This window comes from Musa acuminata, chromosome BXJ2-8, assembly GCF_036884655.1.
Source record: "Musa acuminata AAA Group cultivar baxijiao chromosome BXJ2-8, Cavendish_Baxijiao_AAA, whole genome shotgun sequence".
Classification (NCBI taxonomy): domain Eukaryota; kingdom Viridiplantae; phylum Streptophyta; class Magnoliopsida; order Zingiberales; family Musaceae; genus Musa; species Musa acuminata.
In genome coordinates, this window is record NC_088345.1 from 50,267,762 (window position 1) to 50,286,190 (window position 18,429).

Below are 18,429 nucleotides of genomic sequence, written 5' to 3' on the forward strand. Positions count from 1 at the left end.
TGGCTTTCTTGACATGATATTTCATTATAGACCACCAAAGAGAATTCGATCCCACTTATGATAATAACTGAGAGTGAAAGAGTTTTGTTCCACAAAATGCATCTTGGCCATCAACATTTGTTGAAATTAAGAGGAAAGAGTCCGAATATATAAAACATGATTGTCAAACCTAGACCACTTCGAGGTTCAAAGGCAACAGCAATGCAAAATTAGAACCAAATATCACACTAAAATTTTGAAGACATGATCAAGTCATCAACCATTTCCATCCAGTGCATAAGAGCCATTTCACTGATTTTGTAAGGAGAACACAGATTTCCATTACTAGTTAACAAGGTGATGTATGCTTTACCTGCACATATGCTCACACAAGAAAAAGAAACATATAATAAAGGAACTAATAGCATGGCATTTGGAGTAACAAACAAACGGTATAAGGAAAAGAAAGACAACATAAGGCTTAGCTAAAATACTTGGAAGTTTGAAGTATGAGTTAACCATTAGCTCAATGGATATGTGATGCTAAAGTTGCTTTGAGACAACATCACGGAAAGCATAAGGCACTGCCACAACATGACTCCGCAAATAGAATTCGAACAGCATAAGCCCCAATGACATGCTCATCGGTGCCAGAATACTGACTCCTACTTGTGCTTTGCAGCTTTCTTCTTGGAAGAAGCGGCAGCAGAGTTCACCTGTGGCTTCGGATGACGCTCCGCTTCGCTCGGATCCAACCACTTCAAGGGGTGGCGATTGAAGAAGGGCCAGTTGGGCACAGTGATCAGCGTAGTAAGCACGACTCCACCGGCGTATGCAAGCATCATCGTCCGAAAGGAGCCGATGGTGTATCCGACGCCGAAAGCAGCGACCGCCGACACGACGAGCATGATCTGCATCAGAATCTCCGCGCGCTTCTGCCCTTGCCAGTCCATCTGATAACGATAAGAAAACGCGCCCCGTACGATCAGACCAAGGGGAAGAAGTTGCAACAAGCAAGAAGAACACAAAGATCCAAAACTTTTCCGTTTCAAGAGATCTGTGAGTGAGGAAAAATGCCAGAAACGATCGAACCTGCAAACAAAACGCTGGATTTAAGAGATTAGCGCGGAGAAAAAACGCTGGACAAATCAAGAACCTGATGAGATGGGAAGAAATAGATCGATGGGTCGCTCAGCCAAAACCCTAATCCTAATAATCCCCAAACCAGCTTCCCGATCACGAGAAATAGAGAGCGGCCGGTCGGGAGTGGTAACTTCACCGTCGGTGATTTATAGTTAAACCAGGGCCCAGCCCGAGACCTTCGTGGGTAGGCCTTATTACCCGACCCGAATCTGATCCGATTTGGGTCCGAAATTTCAGAATCCAACGATGATGTATTTAGTATAAACCAATTAAGCATCAGACATTTGAGTACGTATGATGAATACTCATGAACATTTGAATATAAAACTCGTATAAAGCATTCATTTTTTTTGTTTGAATGGGAGATTGCTTGTCAAGTAGATTTTTTGGTATAAATACAATCATATTTTTTCATTCGACGTGAAAAATGTCGGTGATGTTTGAATCGACCTAACTTGATTCGAGTAGAGAATATCATGGACATTCGATTGAATATTGATCTACACAAAGATTGAGATTAAATAAAGTTCTTGATGCTTAGGTCAGCTACAAAATAAATAATTTCGAATAAAGAAGTAATTAATTTGACCCGATGAGCTTTTTTTTATTTAATGTGGAAGATGTTCCGGTAGAGAATATCACATATGTTTGATCGAATGTTGATATACACAAAAATGAAAAGTAAAATTTTTTGAGTAAAGTGGTAATTGATTTAATCATTCAACGTGAAAGATGTCGATGATGTTTGAATCATTCTAACTTGGTTTGATTTGAGAAAATCGTAGATGTTTACTCGAATGTTGATCTACACAAAGATCAAAATAGGATGGAGTTTCTTATGCTTAGGTCAGATACAAAATGAAAAATAAAAAATTTAAGTAATGTAGTAATTGATTTGACCCGATGGGCTTTTTTTCATTCAACATGGAAGATATCGATGATATTTGATTCATTCTAACTTGGTTCGCGTAGAGAAGATCCACGGATGTTCGATCGAATGTTGATCTATAAAATGAAAAATAAAAATTTTGAGTAAAGTAGTAATTGGTTTGACCCGATGGGTTTTCTTTTAATATGGAAGATGTGGATAATGTTTGAATCAATTTAATTTGGTACGAGAGAAGATCGTATATGTTTGATCAAATATTAATCTATACAAAGATCGAGATCATATGAAATTCTTGATGCTTAGGTCAGTTATAAAATAAAAAGTAAAAATTTCAAGTAAAGTAATAATTGATTTGACCCAATGAGTTCTTTAATATTTAAAATGGAAGATGCCAGTGATGTTGAATCAGCTTAACTTGATTTGAATAGATAAGATTATAAGCGTTCGATCAAGTATTGATCGACATAAATATCAAGATTGGACAAAGTTCTTGATGCTTAGGTCAGCTACAAAATGAAAAGTAAAAATTTCTAGTAAGATAGTAATTGATTTGACTCGATAGATTTTTTTAACGTGGAAGATATCGGTGATATTTAATTCAACTTGACTTGATTTGAGTAGACAAGAATACAAATGTTCTATTGAATATTGATCTACACAAAAGATGGAGATCGGATAAAGTCTTTTATGCTTAGGTCAGCTACAAAATAAAAAATAAAAATTTTGAGTAATGTAATAATTGATTTGACTCGATGGATTTTTATAATCAATTTAACATACATGGATGAATATTCTATGATATAAATAATACATTTTTTAAAAAATTATATTGGATTGATATCTATGATGCTCAACAATTGATTGTCATCAACCACGTCGGTTTGATTAGACTATCATCGAATAAATTCAATTATAAATAATAATAATAATAATAATAATAAAAGGGATTCTCGATCTTATTCAACTTTGGGAGACAAATTTAAAGATAGAGATAGACTTTTGCACTCGTCAGATGTTGATACGAATAAATGTACTTATCAATCGAGAAAGTATTTGCCTTTCCCTCTTTCGAGATTGATGAAATATAATTTTTTTTGAAGTAAACAAAGATAAACAATGAGTTATGAGACGAAAAAATCGACACGCGTAGCATTTACGTTCACAAACTTAGGGATTGGATACGTAAGGAAATAACAGTTCCTTATGGTGTCGTCGTCGTTTGTCACGAGACCGTACGACGTGTTCAATAATGGGAGGGAAAAATTGGGTGCTCTCTCCCGTCCATTAAATAAACGTTCTCAACGTGCATGCTTTAAATGTCAACACATAGGCCTTTCTGAGCCGTCCGTTTGTCTGCCGCTTCTTCTTGTTTTTACCTCATTTAGTCAAAATCAGGTAATGACAGCTTTTGCCGTATCCGACTGGTGTTTCGGATGGCATGATTTAAAGCATCTTTTGCATGTGTTGATTGCCGGACATGTCTTTTTCTTCCTTTCTTTATTGGAATAAAGAAAAAGAAAATAGATTAGAAGATGTGTCAAGGCACGAATCGTGTCCTCAGATGTATTTTCGATCTTATTTGCTCAAAAATATTGTAGCCTAATATAATCGGGATGTCATTGTCTTGCGACTACGACGTGACGCCACGATAAGGACATCATTAATGTCGAAAAAGTGAAAATAATAAGAATAAAAAGAAGCAAAGAAAGAAAAAAAAAAGGAGAAAATTGTCTCCACAGATACAAATGGAGATGGAAAGAGGAGTGTGTAGGGTTTCTTTGATTAAGATAATATTGAGTTATGTATGAAGAAGTATTGTGGCCAATTAGATTATTATAAATATAGGCAGAACCTCCACTCTTATATAATTATATTTGCACATAATAATTTTAAAAACAGTGTAATTATATTATGATCATACGAGTTGAAGCTGACATTTTGGTAGAATGGTAGTGTTAGCTTGCTGATTGAACTACACATAGATTATTCGTGAGTGGTGTCATGCTACCACTTTTTGCTGATGAAAAATAATTTTAACTTTTAAACCACATAATTTTAATTGGAAAATACATGTGTTAAATTGGTAAAAGAAAGATTTCTTTACGGATCGATAACAAAACGAACGACGGACAAGTACCAAATTAATTTTTATTTAAAAAAAAATTAAATTAAATTTTACTTTCATTCATTACATAAGTATAAAACATGAGATTGTGCAATAATATACTGTCTCATACCATGCCATAATATACAAATCATTAGGATGTCTCAACAAAAACAAATTAAGATTTATTTCATCGACGGATTATATATATACATATGTATAGTTAGTATAAGAGAAATTGATCTGTTTCCATGAATACTTTTTTCTTCATTTTTTTCAATATTTTATTAGAAAAGACCACCATTTTAGGTTTTTTTTTTTCAAACAACATCTCTTTTTTATTATTTTTTTTCAAATAATATATTTTAATTTCAAAATTAATTAAACTGTATTTTTTATCATCTTGGTCGTTGTCACCTTACTCATCTATTGTTTTCCTTTATCTTCTCCCTTTTTTTTTCTTTATTATATCTTATCTTATTCGTTTTCCTTTTCTCCCTCCCGTTGTCTCTCGACTAGAGACAAGGCATTATGACGAAAGAAAAAACGAAGATGAGAAAGATGACAAATGATGGATGAGATGGTATAGGCAAAGGTGACAAAAATAATTTGAATGTTTTTTAAATTAGAAGATACTATTTTGAAAAAAAAACGAAAATAGAAAATGAAAAACTTAACATAAAAGTCTTTTCTAGAAAAATCACTCTAAAAAAAGGCTATACTTACCGTCCAATCTCAAGGTTTCTCAAGTTGTTGCATCGATAGGTCTCTTCGACGTATAAATGATTCCACTGTTTTGGTACAAGAAACACAATACATATCGCATCCAGTAAGAGATGGAGCGTAAGTACAAGCTGTGGGCGGACTACTAACACTGGTGCAAGTGTGATAACAAAGCAAATGTTTCCATCAAGAATTAGGGTCGAGTATCCCTTTTATAATAATAATAATAATAATAATAATAATAATAATAATAATAACAATAAATAAAAAATCTTTTAATTTAAATTTCAAGGTCTTAATTTTGTTTTTTCCACATGAAAAATGATTTCGTTCTCCTTTATTGTTGTTTCTCGCTGTCCTCGTATTGTGGGTGAACACAGGAAGCATGGCCACTAATTATCATCCTCTTTATTTTTTATTATTATTATTTATAATTCTGAATTTTTGTTATAGGTGTTGGTTGTCGTTTTCACATATGATTAACAAATATTTTTAGATTTCTAAAGTCTATATGTCCGAAGGACTAGAAATTCTAATACGAGAGTCATCGATGATGCAAATAAGAAAATCTTAAAGATTAAAATTTGATTTTTCTATAAATATTTCATTATCTTTAGCAAGGAAATATAAAATATGATAAACCTTTTGATACTCTTGATATTTAAATAAGGTTATCTTTTAGGTCATCTAGAGAGGGTTATCCTCTAAGATTTCTAAAGAACATGAGAGAGAAAAAATATAGATTTATGTCATAACGGAGAGGATTTATGTTTAAATAGGGATACTTGAAGGATCATAAAATTGACTTTACATAATAAAGAATCTAATTTTCTGTGAAAGTAGGTGAGATTTGTTGAATCACATTAATTTTATATTGACTTTCTAGTATGTTATTAATTATTGATCTATAATTATTTTCTTTTAGTTTTGAAATTTTTTTCTTCCTTTTTGACATATCATTCATTAGTCGTGTGAAACGATGAAAAATAAAAATATATTTTATGATATCATCATTATTGTACCTAAATTCTTTCTTTTTGTTTTTTTTGGGGCTTCTCTTTAATTTCTTTTTGAGTGGGCATATTTTCTATAGCTTCATCGAAAAGAATTGGCTTCTAATGGTCCATCATCGACTTGATAGCTTTCGCTCTCAACCACACCACAACTTGATATTTGTGGACTGGGATTTGAGGGATGGCCACTAGAAATCCAGAGTTCTATCCAGCATAAATACTGTGGTGATTGTTGATCCAAATATGCGATGTTTTTATTTTATTTTATTTTTATTTCTTCGGTATAAAATAAACCTCTGTAAAGAATAAAATTAAATTCTAAGTCATATATATATACATATTATATATACCCAAAGTGAAATAAGAGACAGCTAATATAATCAAATGCAACTTCATCGAACATCGAAGATTAGTACAAGTCATTGGGAATCTTGGCTAGATTAGGTGTATCCAATTGAGCTTTTGATCGAGAGCAGAGAAAAAAGATATGATAAAGAGGAAGAAAAGAAAGGATGGATTGCTTTTTAGACAGTGAATCTGACAGTAACTCTACTGATTCTAAAGATTAGAGTTTTGAGTTTCAGAAATAATTTTTGACCGAGTGTTTGAATAGGAGCGAAAGAAATAATAATAGTGATAATTAGATCAATTCAAGTTTAACGTCGAGGGGATAAGATAAAGAAAAGATGGATAGATTTCACGGATTAATCTTAAACTCTTTGGCCCCATACATTTTCTACTTCAATCCTAATTAAGATTAACACAAGCCATTTTATCATGGCAATATTAGTATTATTTGCCTACTACTGGATAACGGATATGCATTGTTGCTACATTTTCGGCACGTGCTCAATTGCACACCACACCTTTCCCTTTCCCCCATATAAATTCCAACAGTCCCTACTTGCTTCCGACCCCTCTCTCTCTCTCTCTCTCTCTCTCTCTCTCTCATGTCTATCTCTGTTTCTCTCCGCAGTGAAAACCCTTATCTGGTATTGTTCAGCTTCTGCAATCAGTTGCCATCTCCTCCGATGCCACCCCTTCCGCTACTGCTCTTTTGTTTCTTCTTTGTCTTCTTCCTGATATTGCACCGATTGGTCCTGAGACTGTCGGCCGCTGGCACCGTTCCTTCGTGCCACGGTCCCAAAGTGCACCCCGTCATTGGATCGTTGCTTCCGTTCTATAAGAACAGGCACAGGCTATTGGATTGGTACACGGAGATGCTCAAGGCATCGCCGAACCTGACCTTCGTCATGTGGCGCCTCGGTGCTCGTCGGATCGTCGTCACTGCCAACCCCGAGAATCTGGAGCACATGCTCAAGACCAACTTCCCTAACTATCCCAAGGGCAAGCCCTTCACCGACATCCTCGGCGACTTCCTCGGGCGCGGCATCTTGAGCGCCGACGGCGACCTCTGGCACATGCAGCGCAAGCTCGCGAGCCACGAGTTCAGCGCCCGATCCCTGCGTGAATTCGTCGTTAATGTTCTGGAGCGCGAGGTCGGCGAGAGACTGCTACCCATCCTGTCGTCCGCGTGCGCCGACCGGCGGGTGGTCGACATGCAGGACTTGCTCCGCCGCTTCGCCTTCGACACCGTGTGCAAGATCTCGTTCGGCACAGACCCCGGCCTCCTCGACCCCTCGCTGCCCGAGTCGGCCCTCGCCGGTGCCTTCGAGGTGGCCTCGGCGATCAGCGCAAAGCGAGGGGCTGCGCCGGTCTTCGTGGTCTGGAAGGCGAAGCGCGCGCTCGGCGTCGGCTCCGAGCGTCAGCTCCGAGCCGCGGTGAAACTGATCCATGCATCCATCATGGAGGTAATTCGGAGGAGGAAGGCGACGCTGGAGAATGGCACACAGCACAAAGACCTCCTGTCGAGGCTCATCACCGGAGGCCACGAGGAAGAGGTGATCCGCGACATGGTCATCAGCTTCGTGATGGCGGGGAGGGACACGACGTCGGCGGCTCTGACATGGTTCTTCTGGCTCGTGTCAAGCCACCCCGAGGTCGAAGCAGAGCTGGTCAAAGAAGCGAAACGAGCCAAGGGACGATCGGACTTACATGCGCTCAAAGACATGAAAACGTTGGAAGCCTGCCTCTGCGAGAGCATGAGGCTGTACCCGCCGGTGGTGTGGGACTCTAAGCACGCGGTAAGCGACGACGTGCTGCCCGACGGGACGCGGATCAGGGGAGGCGATCGGGTGACGTACTTCCCCTACGGCATGGGGAGGATGGAGAGGCTCTGGGGGGAGAACTGCCTGGATTTCGATCACAGGAGGTGGTTGTCGGAGAGCGGGGAGGTGGTGCGAGAGTCGCCGTTCAAGTTCCCGGTCTTCCAAGCCGGGCCAAGGATCTGTCTGGGGAAGGAGATGGCCTTTCTCAAGATGAAGTACATTGCGGCGGCTGTGCTCCGAGAGTTCGCGCTGAGGAGGGTGGAGGGTGAGCGACAGAAGCCAACGTTGGTCCCGATGCTCACCGCGCACATGGCTGGTGGCCTACAAATGGTGGTCGACAGGAGGAAATAATTGGGATAATCCCCGTGTCAATAATTTCTCAAGAATATATACATATATATATATATATATATATATATATATATATATATATATATATATATATTTCCCGAATCCAATCCAAAGACCATTTTACACGATTTATCCCAAACGACGCCTCACCGCAAGCAGATTTAACCTCTCAATGGGCCTATCATCGCTCATTCTGTCAAAAGGCCAACCAGAAACCGTATGGTTATAAGAGAGAGATTAAACTTGGATAACACTGAAATGAGCAGCTTGATATTTTTCATCATCATCCCGAGCTCGAGGAGCTCAAAATCACCGGAAGGCCTTTTTATGTTTTTTGTGGCATGCTTTTTTCGTGCACAGGCCATTGTTGTGGAGACAAGGACGGAGACTGCCGAACCGCTGACACTTTATCCGACACCCCTCTGTCTGATTCCGTGGGAAGGACGCCTGAATAAGCTCGGTGATATTGATATGGATAGACTTGTGGAGTAAGCAAATCAACATTAGGTGTTGTTGATTAGGAGTAACGATGATCAATTACAGTTGCAGTTTGTGAGCGTTTAATTTGGTCGGTCGGTTCATAAGATTAAAATAAAGTGGTTCTTCAAAAGATTATTGTTGAAAAATAAGTAGAGAAAGAGACATTTATGCTTTTGAATTTTTTGTATTATTATTGTGTTGTAATGGATTCAGGGGGCAGGAAACTTCCCTCATTTATGTCTCGAGTGCATAGGTATTATTATTGTTCTATAATTCTTATACATTAAATCTTGATTTGATGTACGATTTCTCAGTATCGGAGACGCTCGTTAATAAAACTCGTCCTCGGATCATAATTTATATGATAACAAGAAACAATTTTCTTATATATAAAAGTCACAACCTGCCCTGCACTTAATTCTCTACTACTGTCTACCCTCTCTTCATAATCAACATATTATCTCTAGTATAACAATTAATATGTTACTAATATTTGGTCTAATACGTCTTATCCTTTGTCACCTCTACATTTTCTCCTTTGTCATACAATTCCACTGGGACCTTCCTTTTCCGTCATCAAACCCAAAAGGTTACTTAGTTTCTTACCTTGTGACCTCTCTATTGTTCATCACTAAAGTGAAAACGATAACTTATTTATCAATAACTAAACAAGTTATATAAGTTATGAATGCAAGTACCATAAAGAATTATTATGATAGGACGGAGGAGCAATATCTCTCAAGGATTAAGAGTATTAACTTTTTTCTTTTCCTAGCAGGAATACAAGTTTCCTTACCATCAACAAACTAACTCTTCGATTTGTAAGAAGGTTGTCATTTGTTTTACACCTCAATGAACTTATCAAAAAAGAGAGGAGTGGGTGCACTATAAAATGAATCCAATGATTGATTGAGCATGAACAATCATACAGATACATGCTATCCGGTGAGAATGTGAATGCAATGCTTGTCAATCATCTGAACAAGATCATTTACTCTATTCCAATATATTAATGCTAAGAATGATACTCCATGAGGAGACAAATGTATATCTATCAGGCATGGAGTTATTTGCACACCAAGTGTTTTATCTGATGTATTAGACTCCTTGCCAATTTGGTGTCAGACAAGTCAGCTACGAAGCCTTCAACCACTAACTCAACAGTGCCAAAAGCAATGACAGGTCTAAGTAAACAAGACAATGAAGATGAAGACAACTGCTACCGGCGCGATGCACACACAGGATTGATATTTCTTAAAGTCAACATCAAAAGCATGCATCCCCACTCGCTTGCGTCAGCTAAATGGCATACTTCGATTTCAATGGAATTGGGATGTCTGTGGTCCTTTTGAGTTGTAATTGTGTTTGATGCGGCTCCTTCTATTTCTTTTATTATTCAACATATATCATTACCAAGATAGAGGATTTCAATAACTTGCAAAGATGGGGATCATACGATTTGTGCTATACATCATGACTATTTATCTATCACAACCGTGTAGGGTATCCAGGCACAGGAAATGGGTTGGAAGTGGACAACCTGATATCTCCAACTCTTGTATCAGAGCTGGCACACTGTTCAAGCTAAATGCTTGTGTTCTCGGCCCCATCCTGCCTGCAGAATATGTTCTGATCTTATCTTCACAAACAAGGAGTGAGCTGGGAGGTGATGGCTTCCATTTTAGGGCACATGTTAAATACCACCTCTGCTGACTAGTTTGCTCCCCATGATGGTGGACCATTGCACGTTCTTCCCTTTTTGGATTGACTATTGAGACAGGAAAATTGTTGAAGAAATAGTTCATGTTACAAAAGGTGTAGATGCAATAGCTCAGGCACATTGCTCACAGTTGATCCGTGTGGCTTGCGGTGAAGGGAACACATACTGGAGGTCATGGCAGAGAAGGAGGGATATGTTCTCTCTGTGTTTGTGTTTGGCCTTCTCTATTCTGGGACTGGTCAAACTTGACAGGGATACTGGGGAGAAAGATAAAGCAAAGAGAAGAAGATTCTATCTTTGATGGGAGACAAGTTGAACTCCAGAGAGTCATATCCCATTTAGCATGAATGGGGGAACTGAATCCAGTCATGTCATTCAATGGCATCTTGGGTATTCTTTTCCCTTCTTTGATGATGAAGATGCAAGAGAAAGGATTGCACTGATGGAACCAGAAAGCCTTGGCAGTGCCCATGACCAAGTTTTGGGGTAATGCAAATCATTCTAATGCAATCACTAAACTTGAAGAAGATTCATCTTGATGGACATTAGAACAAATGTTTTCCTTTGCTACATATATATGGATACATCTAAGTGACAAATTACTCACTCTCTTTTGTTTCACTTCAATAGGGATAAATAGTACATTTTAAAGTAACATGCATTAGTTTTATGTGTGATCAGATAGTGCAGCAGATCCCACATGGCGGAGGGACCCAAGGGATGCACCTAGGATGCCTTTAACTGCCCAACCAAGCGAACAGCAACAACTATCTTGTATATATCTCCAATGAGATGATTTTTACTAGATCCAATAAAATATTCAAATTCGTACATGCCAAGAATGAGCTATGTTTATTGTAGATTACTGTCATCTACCAATGCATGAGTGTTGATCACTAGCCAATACTCAATTGTAGAATATGAAAATTACAGGTTGCAGACCTGATGCAAGTTCAGCGAGAGAATAGAAGCACATAACATGGCCAGTTAAAGAACCCTATTTGGTGCACGAAAAGTCATACTTAAACTTGCAGATGAAACAAGTTAAGAGCAATATGAAACACGGCGAGCAACCGAGACAGAAGAATGAACATTTGAGCAAAAGTATGTAGTGCATATCATGATATAACTTGTTAGCCACATTTTAAGTTGGCATTGATACTCACACTGAAGTGCAGGGGCAATTGTAGTCTGCCATGATGCCTTAGATGTAGTTCAGGAAACTGCAACAAATGATGAGGATTTAATAGGCCTGTCCAAGGGTTATGTACAAGATCAATGGACAAAATGCCCCTTCTCTTCAGCTTCATTCGCCACGGCGTATAAACCTGGTTCAGAGAAGTAGTTGATATTAATTTACCATGACATTTTAAGCAGCAATGGTTTCTGTAAAATGAATAAACATTTTAAGAAATGAAAGGATGACTGTATGCAACTTACACCTGCATAATTTTAAAGTCAACTGAGCATGGAAGGATGTCCAGTCTGCAGCATCCTCTTAAGCACATCAGCATGCCAACCAAAAGAGGAGTCTGATGAACTGTGGAACATGTTGAGAAAAGGTGTTACCTGGAGATCGAGTTGTGTAGAATCTAATTCACTTAATGCACTAAATCAAGCATTGTGGCTACTAGGACATAGAGAATGGTGTCCGGACAAAGCAACCTTGGAGTTGAGATCTCAAATGGAAATGATATAATCTCAGAGTTTTGTACAGTTGGAATGTGGTCTTTTTTCTCATCAGCAAATCTTATAATTTGAAACAAGACTTCACATAATGATGACTCTAAGGCAGCATGTCTCGAACTGCTCTCTTCAGATGCATTTTCTAAGATCATAAGATATATAGAAGGTTAGATTATCAAATAATAAAATAATGATAAAATTGGCAAATTCAGAGAAAGAGCCTTACTACCTCCAGTGCTTATGGGTGCTTTGGTATAATGAGATTTACCATGAGATTTAGGGTTTCACACATGTAAATTGATATACCATTGCTCCCAATAAAGGCGCTCAATTTTGTTCCCAAACCATGTTGCATGCTTGTTTTTGACCTCGTAAAAAGATAAGCATACCTGCACCAGCAAAAATTTCATGAACGTATCAGCCTAAAAAAAATGAAAATAGAGTCCTAGCATCATCTGTGAACTGTAAGTACCGATAGGTATCTGATAATATAAAAGCATAAACCTGGCCTTTTCTGTTTGGATGTTTCTCTACCCAACCAATGAACTGGTCAATCTTTTCATCTATCTTCTTTTCAATCTCATGATCTCCACAACGAACCTGCAAGAAAGCTTCAGGATAAGATGGCTATAACAGAAACATAAACGCAAAACAAAGAACTTCAACGGAGACAAAACCAATGCAAATGCAACAGACTGGCAGTCTTTTACAGGTCAAACGCAAACCATAAACTAACAGCACACTTTATAAAGAAGCAACACACCAAACAGCACCAAGGCATGCCCAATTTTCTTGGTTGTCAAGTCAATAATAATGCATGCCAAAACTTGTGGATTGACTGTTAGCTACAGAATCCGGTCATGTGCATAAAGAGAAGGTCATGACAACTTGGACTGATAAACTATGGATAATTGGATATATGCTACCTAGTTAAGAAAGGGTGTCCAATGATGATGCCACATTATGACACCATACACAACAAAAATTGAAAGAAAGCAAACATAAAGAAATAAATCCAAATGGGACACTAAATGCAACAACATATGCCAGATATGGTTACAACTCAACATCTTAAGTAGCTTCTGTTATAAGGCAAACAACTTACATAGGTGAGCTCGAAGTGTTCACACTCAACATCCTTGGGCCGAACAAGTCCTAATGCTCTATGGAAGATAATTGTATGCAATATGCCTGCACAAAAGGAACTGATAAATATATGCAGAGGTGTCCAAAAATCAGCAACAGATAAAGACAACTGCTGAAGATCAAAGGTCACAGGCAGTATACACACGATAACCACATGGTCCGGAATGCTAAAGCAGTTCCAGCATTTGTTTCAGAAGTTCAGAAAAAATATACATGATAAAAAAGGCATAAGCAAAACTAGAGATTAAAAATAGTTTACACCACTCTGATTCCAAGAAAATTTGTAGAAAGTTTATTCCATGATGAAATGATTCAAGTATAAATAAATAAACAAAAAATAGTATGTTTACAATTTTCCTTTTTTTTTAATATTCAGAGCACAGGAAAATCTAAAGTTGTTTTAATTTTGGAAAAGTGAGCTTAAAAACAGCGAAACCATGGACTGAAGAATTTAGCCTTATATTTTCCTTGCAAAATCGGAAAACTAAATTGTATATTTATGACATGGCACCACATAAACTTCTATATGAATGATAAATTGGTGTGACCATGTCAAATTGAAAATCTCATGGATAAAAAATGTAAATTTTCATATAGCGTAAGGGTCGAGCACTTTCATATCTTTGCAATTAACCTTTTTTTACCATTGCATTGTTTTTTCGCTCACTTTAAAATCTTTAGTTTCCCAAGAAATCTAGAAAGTAACTTTGATATTCTCAAATACAAAAGAATTCCTACCTAAATCATTGAAATGACACCGAATTTTCCTTTAATTGCACGTATATGCAAGTGCTAGACCTTCCTAAGCTATAACAATTTACATTTTACCCTTTTTCTCTCACGAAACTAGGAATCTGGCAAAGTCAGACCAACTTATCATTCGTATCAAGGTGCGCACATGAACTATAAGTCAGCATTGCATAGGTTGTTGGCATTTGTAGCACGTGTTGTGCAGCATGACGCACGGCTATCACATGCCTGACGTCTACATACAGGGGCATCCACGATGCATCAGCAAGAAAAATAGCTACGGTGAGAAAGCCACTACATGGTAATCAGCTGATTGTACAAGACTAACAATCGTAAAAGACAAATGCTACACATCCTAATCATAGTCATGCAAATTCCACTGTTTAACATAAGCAATAATTGAACTTACAACGCAGCACATCTTGTATCTCTGTCGGCACCACCAACTGGTATTAATGATCGAAGAATAGTCAACAAGTAATTAAAGCGATAGCTACTAAGCACCCCTGAAATTACACGAAGAAGAGGAAAGAAACGAGGATCGGTATATGCGAACCTACTCGAAGCTACTCGAGAATGAGGTTAGGAATGAAACGAACAAGGGCCAAAAGGATTTCGGAAAATAGGGTCTCACCAGTTCCTTGAGTTGGCAGGTTTCGCAGTTCATGGAACCTCCCCTTCGCGACACGCAAAGGGATCGAGATCGGAGGAAAGAACGGTGGCGGAAGGATCAGAAAGATGGGATTTCGGTGGTGGCGCAGGTGGCGATTCTAGGGTTGCAGAAGGGCGAGCGAGAGGAGAAAGCGGAGAGGCCGTCGACGGTGAGAAGGGAAAAATAATGGCTATTGTTATAAAGGGTTTATTAGGCCTAATAACCCATTTCCATGACACAAATCCGACCCGATAATATGGATCGGAATCCTCAATCCGCTAAATGGCCTAATTATTTACCCGCTTACGGATCCTTAGAACTCGACCCGTTAGATGGTTGAGTTACTAATGGGTCCCAAATTCATAAAGGACGGGAATCACAAAATCCGATGTATCACTGAATTATATATGGTTGATTTATTGAAGGCGAAATGACTCAGTTTTACTTTTACATATATTTGTACTTAATCTCAGTAATTCAATTTATTATAATAATAAAAACATTAAGACTACTTTATATATATATATATATATATATATATATATATATATATAAGCTCAAACTACTAATATTAATTACAATTAAAAGTAATTAACCTTAATTTTCTCTTTATATGTTTGTTATCACAAGGAATGTAGATGGGGAGATTTAATCTTAATGGAATTAGAACATAAATCATAATATAACATATGTTAATGATCTCATATAATCGAATCATGACAACCTAATGGATTTGACTAGGTTTCTTTGTAGTCTTGATAGTTATACTATTATCTTTTTCCAAAGAAATAAAAATAAAAATGTACTTTGTCACTTAATTATGATATGTTGAAGCAATAAAGTTTAATTATGAGACTGAATTAGGGACATATGAATCAATATCAGTAGAGCTAATTTTTCTTTCCAACCTTTATATTTTATCTAGGACATGAATTTTCTTCAAAAATGATAAGCAAATGGATATCTTGCTGCTTTAGGTTGGTAGAAAAAGTATGTCATCTTTAAGATTGGATACCTTGTTTCATGAAACACAATATGTGACAGTGATCCCTTCTGCAGCAAGAAAACAAAAGGGAGAGAGAGAAAGGAGAGGGAGAGGAAAAGGAAGATTGATGGTGAAAGCTTTTGTGTAAGTACATTGAATCCTCTTTTAGACTGTTTATTTAGCAATTCCATACATAATTTCTTAATCCTACAAAGTATCTTCTTGCATATAATAGATTGAATTCCTTTGGCAGTGAATAGCTTTCTTAGTGAGTGTTGCATGTAACAATCATCTTCAAAAGATGTGCAGGTGAAATCTAACAATCAATCTGATCATTCATTAAAGTGCTAAAGAAGATTGTAAAGTCAGTAATGCATGCAGCATGTTGACACACAGAACTGAACAGAGGATGCAGCATCAATAAGCAAGCATTATTGGGAACCCAGAGAGGGAGAGGTTAAGGAGAAGGTGGTTGCAGTAATGGAGGAATGATCTCAAGCATCTAATCCCACAAAAAGTGGAGGACATGTAGGGTCACATGTGAGTCCTAAAGGAAGAGCAAAGGACTCCCCACAGAAAGTATATGCATGAGCTCAAGGACAAACCCACTACAGTGAGCCAACCTCAATGATGGTCATGTGCATGTGCTTCCAACAAGCACTTTTACACACACACACTCTGATCTCTCATCTTCTCTCTACTCCATCCTCTTGTTTAGCAGCCACTAAGCCAGGCATTTAGATAGATGAGTCTCAAAAATGTTATGATCTTCTTTCCTAATTCCACCCTTATTATCTTTAGCAATCACTGTGATTCCTGCAATGGCCCAATCTGAGGAGGCAGAAAAAGAAACTGTGGCCATGTTCACATCACTATCCCTGTGGAGGATTGATCTTTGGTAGCTTTTTCCTGTCACACCAAAACTACACCCCACAAGGAATACAAGGAAACACCAGCAATTATCTTTTGATCTCTCTATTCTTCTTCTTCTTCTTCTTCATTCCTCCATTTCTGCTTTCTTCCCCACCAAACTCCAAAACAAAGGTAAGAGAAAGAAGAAGAAGAAGAAGAAGAAGAAGAAGAAGAAGAAGAAGAAGGCATGTCCAAGTTATGGACTTCTTGCAATGCCGGTCTCCTTCTGGCCATCCTCTTGGATGACTTCCTCTCCTTCTGCACCTTCTTGACCTCTCATCCATTGCATTTGGCCTACCTGCTCTTCTTCTTTCCTTCCCTTGCCCAGTTACTCTCATTCCTCTCTCCTCTCCTCCTCTCCACCGTAGTCCTCCTCTTGGTTCTCCTTACCATCTCCCCCTACCTCGATGAGGCGCCCCCTGCGGCGCCACCCGAGTTCGTCGGTAAAACTTGCTGCATTGTCCTCAGCATTCTAAAGGACAACCTCCATGGCAATGGGAGGATCGACCTGTTAGACCAATTTGCGTCGATAATTCTCTCATCGATCGATGATGCCAGTCCAAGCTCGCAGGAGAGTGCCGCGCAAGCACTGTTCGGCGAGTTCTTTGAGGATGCTTGTTCAGATCCAGAAGCAGAGGAGAAGTGTTTGGCTTCTGCTGTTGGGGGCGGAGGAAGCAGTTTGGAGGAGACTCCTACTGATGTCGCTTTGGGCATTTCCGCCACAGATGGTGAGCACCAGGTAGCCAATTCTGGGACCGGAATCCAATGCAGGGCAACTGAAGCACAAGCAAAAGGAATGCCGAATGCTCGAGAGGTCCTTGGCTCACATCGGGAGTTTGCAGAGCCCAACCGGGACGAAGACAGAGCAGAGCATCTAACAGAATCTATGACCATCGAGAGGCTTCAGAGTTATGGATCGATAAGGAAGGAAAAAGAGTGGAAGAGGACGCTGGCTTGCAAGCTGTACGAGGAACGAATGACGTACAAGCTGTGCAAGGAACGAAAGGTGGCGGAAGGTGGCGAAGAGATGGATCTACTCTGGGAGGCTTACGAGGCCAATGCTAGTGAGACTGATACCAAGAAGAAGGAGAAGAAAGCAAGGAGAGTGGAGCTTGAAGAAGAGGAAGAGGAAGAGGAAGAGGACGAGGAAGAGGAAGCAACAACTGGGCAATTGTGCTGCCTTCAAGCATTGAAGCTATCAGCTGGAAAGATGAATCTGGGAATGGGGAAACGAAATCTGATGAAGATATCTAAAGTTCTGAAAGGAATGAGGATGTTCCATGTGGGTAGTAGAAAGAGCACCAAAGCATAAAATCTAGCTCAGAAGAAATAATTTGTGAAGACTGTTAAAAGGAGGCACAGTTATGAGAATCTCACTCTCACTCTCACTCTCTCTCTCACTCTCTCTCTAAAAAAAGATCTGATTGCACTTTGAAGCAGCATCCACAGTCTGCTACTGATGGTTCTTGCCTGCAATTCATCTGTGTTCTAGTGATCCTCACTTGAAGGTGCTGTGGAGTTTGTAAAAAGGAAGTATAGTCATAGAATGCCATTTCTCTCTACAGAAGATTTTGGTTGCTCTTAGAAATGGTACCTAAGTCTGTTGCTGATGTTTCCTTCATGCAATTCATCTGTGTTCCAGAAATGCTCTCTTTCATGAGATATTGTCATTGCCAACTTTTTTTTCTGTACTTTTTTAGATGTAATGCAGTATGGAATAACATCTTA

General features: G+C 38.5%; 3 protein-coding genes and 1 pseudogene across 4 annotated transcripts; 2 read left to right on the forward strand and 2 right to left on the reverse strand.

The window, feature by feature from the left end:
* Positions 1 to 434: 434 nt before the first annotated feature.
* On the reverse strand, positions 435 to 1,258 carry LOC103996041 (signal peptidase complex subunit 1-like). Of its 2 annotated transcripts, none has more exons than XM_009416839.3 (2): positions 1,136 to 1,258; positions 435 to 932 (listed from the first exon to the last, which is right to left on the reverse strand). In XM_009416839.3, exon 2 carries the CDS (start codon positions 930 to 932, stop codon positions 645 to 647), a length of 288 nt encoding a protein of 95 aa, XP_009415114.1. In that variant the 5' UTR covers positions 1,136 to 1,258; the 3' UTR covers positions 435 to 644. The 2 variants fall into 2 exon arrangements, with proteins under 2 accessions (XP_009415114.1, XP_064975217.1); XM_065119145.1 differs by having other exon boundaries at positions 1,072 to 1,232.
* Positions 1,259 to 6,804: 5,546 nt separating this feature from the next.
* Positions 6,805 to 9,091, forward strand: LOC135620047 (cytochrome P450 94B3-like). The gene has a single exon (XM_065122644.1). It carries the CDS (start codon positions 6,883 to 6,885, stop codon positions 8,368 to 8,370), a length of 1,488 nt encoding a protein of 495 aa, XP_064978716.1. The 5' UTR covers positions 6,805 to 6,882; the 3' UTR covers positions 8,371 to 9,091.
* Positions 9,092 to 11,550: 2,459 nt separating this feature from the next.
* On the reverse strand, positions 11,551 to 14,994 carry LOC135620048 (autophagy-related protein 101-like; annotated as a pseudogene).
* Positions 14,995 to 16,400: 1,406 nt separating this feature from the next.
* LOC135620049 (uncharacterized) lies at positions 16,401 to 18,387 on the forward strand. The gene has a single exon (XM_065122645.1). The coding sequence runs from the start codon at positions 16,889 to 16,891 to the stop codon at positions 18,011 to 18,013; it is 1,125 nt and encodes a 374-aa protein (XP_064978717.1). The 5' UTR covers positions 16,401 to 16,888; the 3' UTR covers positions 18,014 to 18,387.
* Positions 18,388 to 18,429: the final 42 nt, after the last annotated feature.

Excerpts from the sequence above, each read along its gene's own strand:
- LOC135620049 (XM_065122645.1), top strand. The coding sequence starts at position 16,889 with ATGTCCAAGTTATGGACTTCTTGCAATGCCGGTCTCCTTCTGGCCATC.
- LOC103996041 (XM_009416839.3), bottom strand. The coding sequence starts at position 932 with ATGGACTGGCAAGGGCAGAAGCGCGCGGAGATTCTGATGCAGATCATG.
- LOC135620047 (XM_065122644.1), top strand. The coding sequence starts at position 6,883 with ATGCCACCCCTTCCGCTACTGCTCTTTTGTTTCTTCTTTGTCTTCTTC.